General features: G+C 37.5%; 1 protein-coding gene across 1 annotated transcript; it reads left to right on the forward strand.

The window, feature by feature from the left end:
- The first annotated feature begins 928 nt into the window (after positions 1–928).
- LOC120536195 lies at positions 929–11,255 on the forward strand. Its single transcript, XM_039764532.1, has 3 exons — positions 929–994; positions 9,415–9,470; positions 10,151–11,255. The coding sequence occupies exons 2-3, from the start codon at positions 9,421–9,423 to the stop codon at positions 10,926–10,928; spliced, it is 828 nt and encodes a 275-aa protein (XP_039620466.1). The 5' UTR covers positions 929–994; positions 9,415–9,420; the 3' UTR covers positions 10,929–11,255.
- The last annotated feature ends 9,003 nt before the right edge of the window (positions 11,256–20,258 follow it).

Here is a 20,258-nt window from a genome sequence, read left to right on the forward strand (position 1 = left end):
TTAGTATGGATTTTGGAGTCGCCATGAATAATAATGATAATTAATTGAATATAAAGAGCATCAGGATTAAACTAAGATGAAGCTAAGAGAAAGCCACGTTAAAGTATTGTGTTTTCAGCAGTGTTTCAAAGTGCTCCACTGTATTAGCCTGGTGAATTTCTATCGGTCAGCTATTCCAGATTTTAGTTGTATAACAGCAGAAGGCCGCCTCACCACTTCCTTTAAGTTTAGCTCTTGGAATTCTAAGCAGACACTCATTTGAGGATCTGAAGTTATGATTTGGAGTGTAAGGTGTAAGACATTCTGAATTATAAAAGATGGAGCAGATTATTTAAGGTTTTGTAAACAATTAGCAGTATTTTAAAGTCAATTCGAAATGACACAGGTAACCAATGTACCATAAAGGAACCATAAAGTGGTATTAAAGGGCCAGTATTTTTTAGAGTCCATCTGCTCTTAACATTCTTCGCATGAACCTGTAACAATGACACACAATTCCATACAGCATTCGAAATCTAATTGACAAGACTGAAACTGGTTATCAGGGCCAAGATACATTAGAACAGCTGGTAAACAGCCAGCCAAATGCCACTTGTTTGACATTTAATTATTTATGTGTAACACACTCATGAAAAACTCTGTCACATAAACTTTCAGTGCCTGCACCCAAATTGGAATTTGAATCACAGCACAGCCCAAGCTCTCTCTCTGTCTGCCTGATGGCAGTCCATTATAGCAGTGATGGGCTGAATTTAGTATCAAATTGAAAATCTTAAAAGACAAATGCTCAACACAAAAGATTAGAAAATGAAGAAATTCAAGAGGGAGGATACCTCTGGAATTAACAAACGAGAACCTGTGTGACTGGTGTGCAAGAAAGAGGGAGGGATGAGGTGGCACCTTAGGGGTATATATTGCCCAGTAAAGTGCCATGCAGTTACTCAAGTACAGGACACGGGCACACTTCATACATCAAGTAATATATTGATCTCAGGTAAATCCTGCTTAACTTTCTTTTTATTTTAATATTAGGATATGCATGTACCTTCTCAAAAATGTTAAATAATACTTGATATTAAGAAAATATAGATTATTATATAAGCATTTAAAAAGCTTCTGCAGCTAAATTTCAAAATTAATTTAAAAATGCAGTTCAGAATTTTTACCTGGGATTGTCTGATTTATTTTAATAAAATATCAAAAAGAGTAATCATATTAAATTCTGGTATTAAAATAATGGGAAAATATGTTCATATAACTTACTGAAATTTTTTCACACTATTTCCTTTAAATTATGGCCTGTCAATAAATGTACTGCATACGTTAAAATACAAATTTATCATGTCATTTGTCATTTTCAAACCCACTTATTCAGATTCATTTTGGGACTTAGTCCACTGATGGGAAAGTTGGAGCATTTTACCTTATTTTGACTAATTCATGAAGGAGTCAGATATGACTTTTTTGGATTAAATAGTTTTATAACAGTGAGTCATATACATAAATAACACATGATTGTAGTCTACATTAAATACATGTATGTTAACAGCACTTCATAATATCAGAGAGTTCAAAGTGAGTTGACTCTATAGCTTCCATAGACAGCAGATTCCCATTCAAATGATGTGATGTGATACCCCTTTAAATAAATGACCAGATAAGTTACTTTATTTTTTAATGTTAACATTTAACTCACCTCATAGAGCAGGGTACGTGAGCTGAAAGACAGCAGATTTCAGTTCAAGTGCTGCCCATACGAATGAAAAATTAAAAAAAGAGACCTGCTGAATATCCTTTTGGTTTCCCCCAGACAACAATGAGATAAGACAGAAATAAAATGCAGACACGTTCTTTTGTCTCATGCGTCTCAGATTTTCCTCCTGAGACAAAATCTACTCTTGAGCTTCAGCAGAGTCACACATTGGGCTCAGATTTTCCAAGTAGTGTCTTAACATTTTTTTTTTTTTTGCAATTTGAAGTACTTGCATTGTGTGCTCATTAATACCTGAAATGTGTGGGCAGTTGTTTGAGGTAATAAAACACTGTTTATACATCTGTTGTCCTTGCTTCTGAATAATGCTATTAGCTGCTCTCATTTCTATTGCTGTGCTCCGATTAGATCACACTCATTCTAAAAGAAAAGAAAGGCTGTATATCATAATGGTTAAGACTTTGGACTTCACTCCCTACGATTGTGAGTTAAAATCCCACTCCTGACACCACTGTGACCACAAGAATGTCACTTAATCTGCTTGAGCTCCAAATGGAAAAAGAATTGGAATCAATTGCATCTCATATGGTTGCGAGACATGGATGCTATCCAGTGACCTGAGGTGAAGACTGGACTCCTTCAGTACTGTGTCTCTTCAGAGAATCCTTGGGTACCGCTGGTTTGACTTTGTGCTGCTCATGGAGTCCTGAATGAGGCACATTACCTGCATTGTGAGGGAGTGTCAGTTACGGCACTACAGCCATGTGGCGCGTTTCTCTAAGGGTGATCCGGCTCGTAAGATCCTCATTGTCGGGGACCCGAGTGGCTGGACCAGGCCAAGGGGTCACCCACGTAACACCTGGCTGCGGCAGACAGAGATTTCTGGAGGGTGGGACTGGACCGCATGTCTGCCTGTGGGGATTGCCAACTGAGATCCTCAGCTGTTTCGTCATGTAGTGGGTGTGACAATACTCTGTACCGATGTATGCTCCCCAACTTGACTTGACTTGATTTCATATGTCACCTTGAATAAACGCATCACATGTCAATGTAACATTTTGTGTGTGAAAAATAAAATGAATCAATTTTCTGGGTAAAGCAACACTCAAATGCTCAAATTTCTTATCTGAGTGGGGCCCAGACTTGAAGTGTGATAATGTATGTACACTACTGAACCAATCAGTAAATTGTTTAATTGTACAATAATACAAGTTAAAGTAAACATCATCATGTTTCTCAAATGTATACAAAGAGGTTCCGGGCCTCATAGTTTCTGAAGTGCTCAGATCTGTCGGGGGCCTAAAACTGTCCTGACTGCAGCTGGAAACTTCTCATTGTTTGTAAAGTAACATACATTTTAAGGATATATTTGTTCACTCTATGCTTTCAGAGTGACACATAAATAACTCCTGTCCTCTAAACCTTTAAAGCAAATTTATAATTAAGTGATTTTTTTTTAAATAATTTCTAATATTTAACTTACCTTACTTAGAAAGAGAAGTGAGCTGATGTACAAGTGGCTTGTGCGCAGGTCTCTCCTGGATCCATTGGGGATCCACTTTTTTATCAGAAGCAGTTGCCAGATGAATTTGTCTTCTTCTTTCGACTGCTGCCGTTAGTGGTCGCCACAGCAGATCATCTTCTTCCATATCTTCCTGTCCTCGTCATCTTGCTTTGTCACCCCCATCGCCTGCATGTCCTCTCTCACCACATCCATAAACCTTCTCTTAGGCCTTCCACTTTTCCTCTTGCCTGGCATCTCCATCTTTAATATCCTTAAATAAAAGAGGAAGTGACCACTCTAACTGTACATTTGAAACAGTAAACTAGTCCATAATTGAACGTTTCTGCATTTTCAAACAGGCTTTAAAGTAAACAATGTATTTCAAGGGGAGATATTTTTTTTCTTTTGAAATTTCAAAAAAATTTAATACACAATTTTGAAGAGATTTCAACAACAATTGAACTTACCAGACAAATATCTTTAAAGAATAAATGCGCTTAAATTCAACAAAAGCGGCCCAGTGGGCGCCAAGTTGTATCAGGCAGACAGACAGACACAGACATCACAACAGGTGCTTAACCCATTGTATGCAAATGCACCTGAAGATGGATATGTGTGTAATAAGAGTTTTTACCTAATTATTACCAAATTGTATATGTACATACATCAAGTCTGTGTGGTGTACTGGCAGTAAATGGTTGCCTACCCACATCTCCCGCTCTAGCCTACAAGGATGCCCTCCTCCCCTTCGACACAACACGTGTCATCGAAATGCCAAGGGGGTCACACACACCACCCCCATTATTGTGTACATACATCATAATGTTCCAAAGTCCGGGCCCCACTCAAATAAGAAATCATTGACAACTTTCACCGCGTTGGGAGGACGACAAAGAAGTAAAGAAAAAACAGGGAGTACCAGCACTTTTTGTTTGTTTCCACTTCAGGCACTGATCAGGTTTGTTTCTTTAAAACAAAAACAATGCACCTTATAATTAAATTGTCTTGAAGTTCAGATAACTTGAAAAACAGATTGTTATGGTGTCAGATATTGGTGTCAAATATTTTTGTAAACCTATGTTGCAGTTTTAGGAATTCTTTTGTATCAAAAAAATGTCATTTTGAAACTTAGGAGGATTTAAATAACCGTTTCATGTTGTGGAATGTGAAACCAAAACGAATCTTCTGAAAAATGCCAATGATTGTGTAATAAACCTGATGGCTGTAAACTGAAACCATTGGAAAGAATTTACTGATGAAAGATAAGTACCGTCATTCACAAGTATTTCTTCATTTCATTTATTCATGCTGCTTGGCAAGAGTTACTTCCGTAGAGCCAAATTACCAAACCACCTGGGTGGTGAAGCGCTGCACAGATGATCGTCCTTCTGACGGATCCTCCTATAACAGCAGAAGACTTCTGAATTTCTGTTTCAATGACCATTTTGTTTTCATTTATCTCCTCTGGCGAATGCCCTTCTTGACAGGTTGTTCAGTTTGAATGGGCAACCAACTCCAGGAAGAGTTCTGGTGGTTCCAAACTTCTTCCATTTCAAAATTATTGGGTCCACTGTGCTCCTGGGGACATTCAAAGCTTTAGAAATATTTTTATACCCTGGTCACAATTTAATTATGGGGGTTTATAGAGAGTTCACACTGGTTTTTGACGTGACATGAAATGTGAATTGTGGACCTTATGTTTACAGGTGTGTGATGTTCTGAATCAGTGGTCTCAAACACCAGTCCTGGAGGGACGTAGTGGCTGCAGGTTTTCATTCTAATAATTTTCTTAATTAGTGGCCTATTTTTGCTGCTAATGAACTTCTTTTGAATTCATTGTAATTGACTTGCTCTTGAAGACTCAGACCCCTTAATTGTTTCTTTATCCTTAATTAGCAGCCAAATAATAATGGGAAACAAAATGAGCCAAAACAAGACCAGCAACCTGTGACTATCTTACAATATCTGAAAATAAAGAAAGATGAAGGTCTCAGGAATGTCGATCAGCTCAGGTCCCCAAAACATTTTACCAGCGCTCTTAGAAAAGTAAAGAAAAATCAACAATTTTAAAAATGTCTGTTATTGCACAATGAAAGCAGCAACAAGCAATAGAATTAAAGAACGGGTTTAAATAACAACGAGACACGACATCTCATTAAGCAACTGGTTGGAGTGAAATTGGTTGGAGTTTGAGGCCCTGACTTAGCTGGTCTTCTGTTGGCTCCCTCAATTCACATTTCATTTCTATTTGATTGCCATTTAAGAAAGAAATTAAGCCATTCAGAGGAACAATGAAGAAATTCAGGGGAACAAATCTTAAATAACAAGTCTACTAAAGTGAAAGTAAAAGGAGTTAATTAGCAGAAAAAACTGGTCACCAATTAAGAAAAGGGTTAGAATGAAAACCTGCTGCCACTGCGGCCCTCCAGGACCAGAGCTTGAGACCGCCGCTCTAAATGATGTCCAATCAATTCACTTTTCCACAGATGGACTCCAGTCAAGTTCTTGACACATATCAAGGAGAATTAAAGCAAACAGGATGTACCTGAGCTCGACTTGAAGTGCCACAGCAAATTTGTTTTCTGAACCTACTGATGGGCTGGAAACACTCCTGGTAGCATTTGATGCAAGGCAAACACTTCAGCATGCGTGGCTTTCACTTAAATGAAGATAAAGATCTGACTGTTCATGTAGTCTAAAGTCATTAATCAAAACTACCAGCAATTCTTGTTTTTTCCGTCATTCATACTTCTTCATATAATTTTTTTGGAGAGTTACCTAAACAACATCCCAAAATCCTGAAGTATTTCAGAAATGGCATTAGTTTACTTTCCTTCAAATTTCTTCTACATTTCTGTCTCCACTTCTATTGTAACAATACCCCCTTGGGATGCAGTGACCACAGTTTCAAAAGGAACAGATATAGGAAAAGATAGTAATGACGGCAATGTTGGCAACGGTAGCACAAAGAAAGATACGCTGACTTAAGTTAAGTTCATCAATGCCAAAGTGTTGCTACCTGATAACTACCAAGACTTGAATTTGAATCCCTACCTGCACATCATCCAGACACATTCTTCCCTTTCCTTTTTCTGTGTGTGTGTGTGTGTGTGAATTATCTCTCAAGCTTTGCTCCAATGTCAAAAAGATGTGTAGGTTAGCTTTAATCCATAGGAATGAAAAATTCAAAAAAGAGATGTTCTTAATATCATTTTGCTTTCTCCTAGAAAACCATGAGATAAAAAGAAATAAAATTGCTTTAGTCTTATGATCTTCAGGTGTTTCTCCTGAGACAGAATACCCCACACGTGTCTCCTCTCCAGTTTCAGCAGAAATCTCAGTAAAGTCGCACAATGGGCTCAGATCATCCAAGTAGTGTCTGACATCTGTTTTTGCCATTTGAAAGTATTTGCAGTGCGTGAAATGTGTGGGCAGCTGTTTGTGGTAATAAAACACTTTACTCTGATTACAAAACTGAAGCTCTTGGTTCTGAATAATTCTGTTAGTTCCGTTGATTTATATTGTTGTGCTCCAATCAGATCATACCTATACAAGAAGAAAAGGCAGACAGTGTGGCATAGTGGTTAAGACTTTGGACCTCAAACTCTGACATTGTGTGTTTTAATCCCACTACTGACACCAAGCAAAACAAAAGAAATATAACAAATTATATCTCAGATGTTGTAAGTTACCTTGGATAAACACATCAGACCAATAATAAATAAAAAATGAGGTCTTGAAATAAATTAAAACAAAACTAGAAACAGATTTCACAAAATACAACATTCTTTTCAAACCAAATTCTCAATTCTATTACTTTGTCTTCATTTATATCTCATGTCTCCTTTTTGTCTGAAGCTATTTTTCCTAAGGAATTGTAGAAGAAACATCTGTGACAAAGTCGATTTTTAAATGATACAAAAATAAGAATCTCTTTAGGTCTCATGAGCCATCAAAGATCAACCTTTGAGAATCATGCATTAAGCAAATTTGACAATCGCTTTGTGATGCTTCAGTCTGCTCCATCACACACTCTGCATTTCTCATTTTCTGAGTATGTTTATTTATTGTGCAGGCACACAATGTGCAATTGACTGTCAGAATTCCACCCATAATGGCTGCTACAAGCAGATAAGCAAGCAAGAAGTAGTGCCAACAATCTTGTCACAAGCATTTCTTAGAAACATGGAAAGCATATTTCATTTAAATGAAACCTTTGATACTTCAAAGTGGACAGATTTGGAAAGTTTGAGACCCATTAGCTCCATTATAAAATTCAACAGCGGTCTAGTCATTAAAAAATTTCTAAAATACACATCACATTCGGAGTGGCATGGTGGTGCAGTGGTTAGCTGCTGCGTCGAGGTAAGGAAATGAATGTTCACATTCCAGGTCCTGGACTTTGAATATTCTCCCTTTTTCCATATTTGCAGTGCGTGAAATGTATAGGCAGCTGTTTGTGGTAATAAAACACTTTATTCTGATTACAAAACTGTAGCTCTTGGTTCTGAATAATTCTGTTATATTGCTGTGCTCCAATCAGATCATACATATACAAGAAGAAAAGGCAGGCAGTGTGGCATAGTGGTTAAGACTTTGGACCTCAAACTCTGACCTTGTGGGTGCTTCAGTTTTTTCTCACAGTACAAAGACATGCAGGTTTGATAGATTGGCAATGCTAAATTGGCCCTAGTTTGTGTTTGGTGTGTGTGACGTGCAGTGAGGTTCATGGCTGGTGAGGCATTGATTCCTTCAGAGTCAGATTTACAAATATACGAACCCAAAAGAGTAGCTTATTTACTATTCAATTGGCAGTCAGCATACACATTGACTACTGTTTATGTTTCATATCTCATCAGCATTATTTACACACACATGGTAAGGTACATATTTAGCTATGAAAGAACGTTACATTTATATTGGGGAGAGAAAGTGGAGAGAGCGTATCTGCTCTGCACCCTCCATGTGTTCTCAATTTGCCACTGCAATTCCACAATTCATACTCATTCAATACAAATGAAAATATAGAGTGGTGTACAAAAAAAAAAATGGATTTAAATTTTGACCATAATTGAAATATTTAGTTGTTTTTAAAAGCTTTAATTCAGATGCTTTAATTAATTTTAATACAGACTGGTAAACTAAAGGATAACAAGAAAAACAAAACTTTATTTAAGGTCAAAATTTAGTTGTCCCTTAGTTTGAAACAAACCTTTTAAATCTGGCATTGGTTTTCTGTTATTTATCACTACCGGTTTTGTCTGAAAGTCCAGTTTTGAGAAATTGTTAAGGTTAGATGTTTAATTTTCCATTTTGGTAGTCAGTCGGAACAAAACATAAAAATAAACGGACCACTGAATTGCATTTGATTTTCTGATATCGCTAACTTATTGGTGCCTCTGCATAGAAGAAGAGCAGCAACAAGCACTTGTTGGGCTCACATGTGCCCCCTTCAGGGCAGCATGGTACTGTCTGCCTCACCTTGTGCCTTTTTTTTTATATATGATCAGCAAGACTGAATATGTCACACATATTCATTAAAGATATTAGCCAGACTGTGGAAAGTCACGGGTGTATAATAAACATGTGTGCAAACATTATATTGGCGACAAACAGAGAGATAGCAACAGGCAAACGCCAATTGCATGCAACAACCCCATGTGTTAAGGGAGAGTGCAGTCTGAGGTGAGTTGAGGCTCCTCGCTGCCACACCTTGTGTTTCTCCCCTGTATTTAAACAGGAAATGCGAAAATCCAGCGATTTTGACTATAACAATGATCAAAATTATTGGAATCATACAGATAACAAATTTATAGTACAGACCAGTGGACACATTTATTTTATGTTATCATTATTAGTTTTTTAACTTTTCATGATGACAGGTGAGGCTCTGCCTCCCCTGGCTGCACATCCCTGCCTGCTATGCATTGGTGCCCCATCTAGGGTTCATTCTAGCCCTGTGTTAGCTGGGATAGGCTCGAGTAGACCCCTGTGACCCAATTCAAGACTAAGTGGGTTAGGAACCTGACTGACTGACTTCACTTTTGTATGTAATTTTATATGGAAAACTATTATATAAATATCAGTTTGAAAACATGACTTCAACTAGAAAAACACCAGACGTTTCCTTTAACTTTCATTTTCCTAGGTGCTTAGATAGCCTGTCTACTTTTATTAATTTTAGTCCTTTCTTCATCAGGTTAAGATGGGAAACGTCTGCTGTAAATGCAAATGCATCGAAGAAAGACAATTCAGGTAATTTGTTTAATTTCTATTATTTCCCCTGAATATCAGAAACAAGATGAAAAAAGGAATTGGTAAGAAAACAGTCAGCTTGGCATTTACACCTCTTAGTCTCTAGATAGATAGATAGATAGATAGATAGATAGATAGATAGATAGATAGATAGATAGATAGATAGATAGATAGATAGATATTAACTTTAGTGTAGTAGGCAGGATAGATAGATAGATAGATAGATAGATAGATAGATAGATAGATAGATAGATAGATAGATAGATAGATAGATAGATAGATAGATATGAAGTACTTTTTTCAAAATATTCGTCAGTGTCATGGTGTAAAGTATAGAATGTGAAAGTTGGCAACTTTAAATATTCAAGATGTTGTGTAGACGTGGCTCAGTTGCAGTGCTAAGAAAGTGTCTGATGAGAATATATTCCTGACAAGCTGTTTGGTGGTTAGTGCTGTGTTCTTTGCTTCTTTCTGGGTGGCTTCTTCTCCTTGTGTCTTCTCTGCCTTTCTCTTGGCTCACCTTTTCCCTCTCATATCAGAAAAATTGTCAAGTTCCATACGAACTAAATCATTTCACTTCTTTTTGTCTGAGAGGCAGTGACTGTAATAACTCTGCTAACATTCTCTCACATCACACTTTTACTTTTATTAAAAAAGTTTATTACATTTTTTCTTAACAGAAAACAATATCAATTATTCCTGAAGGCTTTTGAAGAACGTGAGCAAAAGTTACAAGGGTACGTGAAGGAAATTGAAGAAGTGGCAGGTTCTTTAGAAGAAATCCAGAAGAATATTGATAACACAATTGACCAGGGAGCAAAAGCCCAGGTGTTAGGGGGAGTCTTAACTGCTGCTGGCATAGCTTTGTCCCCCTTCACTGGTGGTTTAAGTCTTGCAGTTAGTGCGGCTGGAAAAGCAATGGATGCTGTAGGGGCAGCAAAAGGAAATGCAGCAAATGCAGATGTAACACGTTACAAAAAAGAAGAGAAGCGAGTGAACAAGCTGTTGGAGAATTACAAATTAACCATGGAAGAGTGCTATAATAATTTTAAAGATCGAGAGAAAGCAGCAAAGCGGTTAAATAGGAAAAGTGTGAGGTACACTCAGTCAAATAACGGTGAAAGTCTGACCTATGAAAACAAATTTCCTGAGTTAAACGAATCTGCAGTAGAATACAGAGAATCGGGAGGCGATCTCTCCAGCGCCAAACGCCTCGCCGAAGCTCTCCATTCCACTGGCGAAGTATACAGCAGATACCAAATGCAAATGTCCCTAGGAGATAACTCCATCCTTGACGTAGTTAGAGAAATAAGGGACAGAGTCGTCGTACTGAAGGATGAGCTGAACAACTACAGAAACCTGTGTGATGAGATGCACTGCAAAAAGCAACCTTCAAAAAGTCAGGCTTGTCATGAAGAATCCCCACAAGGGAGCAGGCAGCAGGCTGACTCTGACTGACTTTGTCTGTGACTTTCTTTTAATAACCCCCTCTGGACCCACCAGCAGTTTATTTTCTTCAGGGTTACTGCTGGCTGGAACTTTTATTTTCTTCTGTTCTGTTGGCCACTTTAATCACAACAATAACATTAATCACTTTCATTGTTAGGATGCTTTAATATTAATCTGCCTTATTATGTGTTTAAACTAATGTATATTTTATTATGTGGGTGTTTGGTAAATTGTGAAGTTTGCTGTTGTATTTTACCTTTGAACTCATTACAGCACTTTCAGTCTGAACATAGTGAAGAGTGTTATAACAAAATAAATTCATTTGACTTGAAAAAATTAATTTTGCAAAGGTGGCAGAATGACTACAAAATTATAACATTGCGTCACTTGTCTCCTTAATGTTATGTTTACCCCCCCAAAAAAATAAGGCAAAAATATATAAAGAGCTTAATTACATAATCATGTAAATACCAAAACGTCAACATGCTTGGTGTTTGAGCATGAGAGAACAGAATGTCGGTTCCTGAGGTGCATGATCGATATGTACCTTGTGTTGATGTTGGCTACCACAGCGTGAGGATTACTGACTTTCATGTTTATTCTGACATTGACAGTTGCTGGACTATGAAAAGCTCTCAGGGGCATAACATCTTGCTTGTCTTTCCATCGATTTAATTTATTTTGCATTTTTTATCATACAGCTACTGATGCTCCAAGTTTCACATGACCATATTCACTGGGCATATCACAGAGGTTCAGTCATCCAGTTCCATATAATGAATCAGTTTCACTTTCCATGTCAACATCTGATGACCAATTCACATCATCATAACTACCATTCGGTTTCAGCAATGGGTCAGCTTCAGTTAATTGTAAAACTGCCTTTGATATGTCAGAGGACAGAGACTTTGTGAAGTGGGATCCAGCCTCACGCACGGAGGCAAAATGGGTTGGGGTTAGATAAGGGGTGGAGAAAAAAGAGCAGGCTATATCTAATATATCCTTTAAATCCTTATAATTATAATTACTAACGTAACAATAGGCTGCATGGCAATAACTCATGGGAAAATTGGAAATTAAGGTTAAAGTTGTCTCACTTCCTGTTAAGACTGCAAAATGACATCAAAAATTTAGAATCAATGTCTCCATGATGGGACAGTTAACTTTATGAGCTGGGATGTTAAAGCACTGAATCACAAAATAAAGAGAAAGAAAGTACTCTCTCACCTAACAGGCTTAAATGCTAAAATAGTATTTTTACAGGGGACCCACTTACTAATTAAGGATCAGTTCTGGCTGCAAAAAGACTGGACTGACTAAATGTTCCACTCCAGCTTTACAAAGAAAACTAGAGGTGTGGAAATTCTCATACATAGAACAGTCTCATTTGTAGCATCAGATGTAGTATCTGATCCTGAAGGGAGATATGTGATTGTCATGAGCAATTTATTTAACTGTAAAGTGATTTTGATAAATATTTATGCACCCAATGTCGATGATAGGGAATTCATACAAAATGTATTTGCATCCATTCCTAAAGTGAACACTCATAAAATTATAATGGCTGGGGACTTTAATTGTGCTTTAAATCCACTCTTAGATAGGACTCCTGTCACAGGGGTGATGACATCTAACACTGCAAAGATAATTACACAGTTCTAAACTGACCACAACCTATCAGAACCCTGGAGGTTTCTAAACCCAAACTCAAGAGAATATTCCTTCTACTCACCAGTGCATCATTGCTACTGAAGAATTGATTATTTTTTTATAGATAATAATTTCTTGCCTACGATTAAATCTTGCAAGTACGATGCTATTGTTATTTCTGACCATGCCCCTCTGATCTTGGAGCTAAAATCATTATACCCCACATACTCATCTCGTAGATGGCGTCTTAACCCACTTCTGTTAGCAGATTAGAACTGTACAGAATTTATATCAAAACAAATCAGTTTCTTTCTAGAGACAAATACATCCTCAGAGGTCTCTGCAGGAGAAATACTCTGGGAAACTCTAAAGGCCTTCTTAAGAGGACAGATTATTTCATATCTTTCCTACACAAATAAATTAGAAACCAAGAAGGTATCAGAGGTAACCAGCGAAATTACTAGAATAGATCAAGAATATGCCAGGTGTCCAAATGAGGCTTTTCATAGGAAAAGACAGGCTCTGCATTCAGAGTTCAGCCTCTTAACAACCAAAGAAACTGAAAAACTCATTTTAAAATCAAGACATCATTACTATGAACATGAACAGAAAGCTAAAAAGCTCTTAGCTCAACAAATCCTCAAGCAAGAAGGTTTTCAATGCAATCCCAGCAATCACCAACATGAACAGTTAATAAAATCATTGACCATAAAATTATAATGCAGACATTTAGAGACTACTATAAATCCTTATATTCTACTGAGTTTAAAGAAGACAACACACAATTTAATGCATTTCTGGAAGCATTATAGATACCACAAATAGATACTGTTAGTGTAGAGGAATTGGATAAACCTCTGGTGCTATCAGAATTACTAGATGCTATAAAGTCACTTCAGACCGGGAAAACAGCAGGCCCTGATGGCTACCCCGTCAAATTTTATAAGAAATTCTCCACTCAGCTAGATCCCCTCTTATTAGCAAAATTTACAGAAGTTATAGACAATCAAATTCTAACTCAAACTTTTTGCCAAGAATTAATCACCTTCTTTCCTAAACAAAATAAGGACTTATTACAATGTGCATCATACAGACCAATCTCATTTCTGAATAATGATGTTAAGATACTCTTCAAAGTCCTAGCTAGAAGGATGGAGAAAGTGCTGCTTTCGGCAATATCACAAGATCAAACTGGATTTATTAAAGGCCGACACTTAGCTTCCAATCTTTGACGCCTGTTTAATGTAATGTATTCACCAGTAAAGTCAAACACCCCAGAGATATTATTATCATTGGATGCAGAAAAAGCATTTGATATGATTGAATGGAACTACCTTTTCACTACATTAGTGAAATTTGGGTTTGGCCCGAACATTTGTGTATGGATGAAACTACTATATACAAATCCAGATGCTTCAGTTTGTATTAACAACATTAATTCAGACTACTTTAAACTAGAATGTGGTACCAGACAAGGATGCCCCCTGTCACCACTACTTTTTGCAATCGTCATTGAACCACTGGCAGTTCACTGTCAAAATGTTTATCAGATAAAGGGGATTATCAGAGAAGGACTTGAACAGAAAATGTCTTTGTATGCAGATGATACGGTACTGTATATATCAGACCCACAAAATACTGTGCCTGCAGGCCTAACAGCACTTACAGAATTTCAAAAGATCTCTGGTCTCAGAATTAATTTGAATAAAAGTGTGCTCTTTCCAGTGAATTCTCAAGCATGCAATATTATATTGGACACCTTCCCTTTTATCATTGTAGATCAGTTTAAATACCTAGGGGTAAAAATCACAAGTAACCATAAAGCTCTTTATCAAAAAAAAAAGTTTGCCGTCTATATGGAAAAAATTAAGTAAGACTTGCATAGATGGTCAACCCTTCATCTCAATCTAGCTGGAGGAATTAACATTGTTAAGATGAATATCCTTCTCTTTTTATTTCAAAACATTCCAATATACATCAATAAATAATTTTTAAAGCAATCAGATTCAACAATAACCTAATTTATTTGGAACTCAAAACATTGACGTATCCAAAGAGCGACACTACAAAGACCTAAGGCAGAAGGTGGCATGGCTCTACCTAACTTTTAGTTTTATTACTGGGCAGAAAACATACAAGCTATAAATACCTTGACACAAAAAGATGAACATACACAGGCCTGGTGCACAATAGAAATAAAATCCTGCAGTACTTCTTCATATTCCCTGCTTTGTGCCCCAATAAATGCAAATTATCTGCAATATACTAATAATCCAGTTGTGTTTCACTCACTCAGAATATGGAACCAATGTAGAAAGCATTTTAAGATGGAGAAGCTTTAATCTGTGGCACCTCTGCATGATAACCACCTTTTTCAACCCTCGCAAACATATGCAGTTTTTAATATCTGGAAAACATTTATGATAAAATTACTTAGAGATCTTTATATAAACAACATCTTTGCATCCTATGAACAATTACATTCCAAATTTAACTTTCCAGAGGCACATTTCTTTCATTATCTTCAAATTAGAAACTTTGTTAAACAGAACCAGCCCGATTTTTCTCATCTCCCACCTTCCTCTATGCTGAAAAAAATGTTGCTCAGTTTTGACGACTCAGACAGCATTTCTGCAATATATAAAATTATTTTGCAGTCCCTCCCTTTCAAAGATCCAAGAGGACAATGGGAAAAAGACCTCTCACTCAACATATCAGAAACGGAGTGGAAGGTAGCAATGCAGAGAATTCACTAAATCTCCATATGCACAAAGCATACAACTCAAAATTATATATTGAGCACATCTGTCTTTCTTTAAACTGTCCAAAATGTTTCCAGGGCATGATCCAACCTACGAACGCTGCAATCAAGTTCCAGCCTCACTGGGTCACGTGTTTTGGGCCTGCTTCAAATTAACATCATTCTGGACAAAAATTTTTAATTACCTTTCAGACAGTCTTGGTGTCACAATCCCTCCTAACCCATTAACAGCTGTGTTTGGTGTTCTTCCAGATGGGCTTAAAGTGGAGAAGGACACACAAACTGTAATGGCCTTTAGTACGCTATTGGCACGCAGACCTATCTTGCTAAACTGGAAGAATCCTAACTCTTCTCTTTTAAGTCAGTGGGTAACTGATGTCTTATTTTAGTTGAAACTGTAAAAAATGTAATTCTCACTTAGAGGATCTATGCAAAACATTTTCAAAACCTGGCAGGATCTAATCAATGATGTTTTAGAGTAAGCTTTTAAAGCACAAAGGAAGCAGATTCTCTTCCCATTTCTTTTTCTTCTCCATTTATCTTTATCCGCTTATTAAACTCATCAATTTATTTATTTTAACTACCTTTAAGTCTTACTCCGTTGGCCATGCTCTCTTTCTCAGGGGTGGGGGTTGATTTGTTTTCAATCCTATTTTTTTGTAAAAATTGATCTATTTGTATGGAATGATTACAATAAAGTCAATAAAATTAAAAAAAAAAAAAAAAAACTGCCTTTACAGCTTTCATTTGACATTATTGTTTTAGTTGGAGTCTCCACTCCTCTCATGGATATTGATGAGACACCTAAGACTGGCAAAGCTCATAGAAATATTCACAGTATTTTTCAGCATGATTTTATTTCATCCACTAGAGGGCAGCAGAATATTTCCCCAAGTATTATTCAGGCTTAAAAATGTAAAACAGATCATTACGCGTCACCCAAGTCTTACTTGTTGTTACCAGTAATTGCATAGAATCCCAAGCCCATTTTACACTCAGAGTTAACAGCAATGAGGTTAAAGAACCCTATTAGCTAATTCTGTTTAATAGGAGCACTTGCATATTATGCGAGAACCACCTATTGCAATAGCCACGTGTGTCCGTCTACCTGTGTTTCTCTCCATCTGTCTTTTGGTATAGTGGGTCCACAGCTCAAATTGAAAAGGCCAGTTTCAATATATAATTGCCACACTCGCGACTTTAGAGGGGGCATGGTAGTTTGGCCGGAGCGGTTCCCGAAAGCTTCGTGATGCGGGCGGTCCTTGCTTAAGTGCACAGGTGAGGGATCGTCCGCATCCGTAGTTGATGTCGAGAGCTGCTAATCGTCACACCTGATCCATGTCCCCGTAATATATAATAAAAGCATGAGGTGGATAGAAAAGAGAGAGAGAGAAAAAAAAAAAAGAATAACAATGGAGGTTAATGGAGAAGAAGAAAGCCGGTGCATGAGCGAGTGAGAGCAAGAACAGGATCATTGAAGGTTGAATGCAGCTGGTAGGAGAGCCCCAGAGAAATGTTTGGCCAACTCTCGGGGGCTGGAGTGACCGGTAGAGGAGTCGACTGGACGTTGAAGGAAGCGGCAGTTGAGGAGGCTTTGGGGGTGTTGAGCCCCAACGTGAGCACCCTGGTTGCTGGGGAGGGAACCCAAGTCTCGGTCCGTCTGGAGCCGTACGTAGCCGGGGATCGGAAGGCTACCAGTACAGAAAAGGAGGGAGCTGCATTTGCTGGTAGGGTGACTCCCCTGTTGCGGGGCCCATATGGAAGAAGCAGGGGAGCCGCCGGTAGAAAGAAGTAAACACTAGATTTTTAAGAAAAGACTGCTTCCAGCCATTGTTTTTAACCTCCACTTTTTCACCTGTTTAAATGGATTACTTCTTTAAGAACTATTTGAGACACTGCACTTATTTATTTGGACACTGTCTTTGGTTTTGTTTTTAATAAAAGCACTTTGCACTTTTTGTACCTTCTCCTTGCTTCGTTGTTGATGCCTTCACTGTCTAGCTCATCGGTGGCATTACCAACTGTCTGGACGGATGAAACAACTCCGTCCCAACATAATAACAAATGGATGGATTTTGTTGAAATGTGGGACACTTATCCTTGAACAAATTCTGTCTACACAGTTCAATTTTCGTTAAGATATCTGGTACAAATTGTGGTCTATAAAAATATTACATTTCAGAATTTGCCATTGAAAAATATTGGTAAATTTGTAAACTCATCTTAAAATAAAGAAACATTTTGTGTGGCCTCAACTACAAATTAGTTTACTGTTTTAATATTACCTTTACTTTGGTTACACCAAATTGTATATTTTCCTCTTTTTTACCTTTGACAGCCACTGCAGATAGCAAACATATCCCCAGTACAAGTGAAGGAAGCAGCAGCAAAGGTAGATACTCGCTATCAAGAGCACAGAAACCTCTCCATCAGTAAACTGCATCGGCTTTATGAAGTCTTCCCAGCTGCTGGGGTGCAAATGAAAGAGAACCAAGGCATCAGAGTCTCACACTTCCTGATATTTTAAGTAGGAATAATTTAAAATGCAAGCAAGGAAAGCGAAAAAGTATATATAGATATGAATGAATTTCCCTGTGGTGGTTAAGCCATTATTCATGAAGTAAATAAACATTTACTCAGAATTTACCTTACAGTAAAACCAAACTCACAGTTCCATAATCTGTACATTCACCTGATATCTGTAATACCTAATACTAGCTAACACTTTTTTGTCATCAAAATGATAGCCATGATTTCATCAAAAAAAAGAAAAAAGTTGACAAGCCTTGATTAGTAAAATACATTTTTAGTATTGGTGTTCTTCCCCACATGTTGTTAGCTGTTACTGTTATTGGTCGAACTGTGCTCCCCCTTTCGTCTTGTCATTTATTAACACACCTGTCAGTCACGTCCCACACTCACAATCATGTCATAAATGTCTATGAAACTCACGTAAAGCATGTAGGTCCCATAATAAACATTTAAATACAATACATCGCTTGTGTCTCACGTAGGCACCCCTTTATCTTTTGTTTCAGTCACGTCCGAAGTGTATCTTTAAGGTATATAAACCCCTGGGTCTGGTTAGTTGTGGTACGCAGCACTTTGGACCTCTGTCTATGCACGTCTCTTTGTCTCAATCCGACCGTGGAAATCACTTGCCTTTTTACAACGAGGTACGTCTACAACGCGGCTGCAGAGAGCTTAGACAACTCTGCACATCCACATAAAAGACTTCAAGAAAGCTCACCCTTGTCATTTTTATGGAGATGTGATGAGTTGTTTAAACTCTCTGTGGCCGCATTGCATGGACAGCATGGAGTGAGGCAGAAAAACTGGTTTTAGTAATTAAAAAAAATCACCCTATACGAGGTGTGGCAGAAAAGTAATGAGACTGGCAACACTGCAAGCGATCTGGCAACGCTGCGCTGTTGTCCTTGATAGAGCACGTGATCAGTACCCTCCCATAGCTCAGTGCGAGTTTCAACTCCTTCCGTTAACTACGTGATTTTTGTGACTGCTATTAGCGAAGTTGTGTTTTTGGTTGTGCGTCACGCAAAATGGAACAGCGGAATTTGGAGCAATGTTGTGCCATTAAATTTTGTGTTAAGCTTGGAGAATCGGTAAGTGTGACGTTTGAAAAGTTAACACTTTGGCACAAATCATTTTTGGAAGGCAGAAAACACGTTGAAGATGAACACCGTTCGGGGAGGCCTTCAACTTCGAAATCCAATGAAAACATTGAATGTGTGAACACTCTTGTGAGATCAGACCGTCGTTTAACATTAAGAATGTTGAGTGAACAATGAAAGGCTCAGAAAAAGAGTCATTCGCGTGAGACCAGACATTGCAGACAAATGGATGCTCCATCATGACAACGCCCCATGTCACACTGCCCTCTCCATAACAGAATTTTTGACCTCAAAAGGCATTCCTGTGGTTCCCCAGCCCCCTTATTCACCTGACCTCAGTCCTTTTGTGGAGTTTAGTTTTTAAAAATGTTTCTTTGTTGTCCAGAACCCCAGATTATCAACAGACTCAAATCAAGTGTGTTCCTCATTTTAATTTCACCCCACATCATAAATTATATGACAGAGATCGATCACTGACCTTAATTCTTGTCATTGCTCCTTGAACACCATGGACACCTTTATGCTCGTCTTTAGGGATTATTCTTTGAGAAGATGTTAGACTTGTCAACTGTTCTTTGGTGCAGCGTTTCTCAGCCTTTAAATATTTGCAACCTAAGTTTTCATAACAGTTTTAATCGTGCCTCCCTAACATTTTTTTGAAATCCTAATAAAATGTATTCCTATATTATTTGCTGCCGATACACAGCTACAAGTTTTATTATACCTACTTAACTTTTATCGACATTTATCTAACTCTATATTTATTTTTCTAGTATCAGAATGTAGTTTAAGTTAATTTGTTTTGGTTTCAATAGATGTATTTTTCATATTTTTGATTTTTGTTCTCTTTTTTTTTTCACATCTTCACGCCCCCTTTTTTGTTACCCCCACAGGTTGTGAGAACTGCCCCTTTGGTGTGATTTTCTTTCATATTTTATATCTAACATTAAGACATGAATATTTGAAGTGATAAAGGATGTTTTAGAAAAACATCAGTAAGCAGAAGAAGTAAACAAAGTAGTAAACAAAATTCTTGTAACTCTCTTGGCACTAAAGCTGTTTTGGTAAATGATATCATATTAAGTACAAAATCTGATCTGTGTCTTCTTACTGAAACCTGGCTTAGTAACTGTGACACTGTTCCCCTAGCAGAGGCGTCACCAGATGGATACTCGTTCCTTCATAAGTCTAGAGATTCTGGTCGAGGAGGAGACCTTGGAATAATTCATTGTAACAAAATGCAAATCACTTCTTAAAATTTAGGCAACTTTACATCCTTTGAGGCATTCATTTTAA

This window comes from Polypterus senegalus, chromosome 10 (assembly GCF_016835505.1).
Source record: "Polypterus senegalus isolate Bchr_013 chromosome 10, ASM1683550v1, whole genome shotgun sequence".
NCBI classification, from domain to species: Eukaryota; Metazoa; Chordata; class Cladistia; order Polypteriformes; family Polypteridae; genus Polypterus; species Polypterus senegalus.

Bases quoted from the DNA above. Each gene is read 5' to 3' on its own strand.
- LOC120536195 (XM_039764532.1), top strand. From the start codon at position 9,421: ATGGGAAACGTCTGCTGTAAATGCAAATGCATCGAAGAAAGACAATTC. The intron at 9,471-10,150 runs GTAATTTGTTTA...TTTTCTTAACAG, and splicing joins ATCGAAGAAAGACAATTCAG to AAAACAATATCAATTATTCC.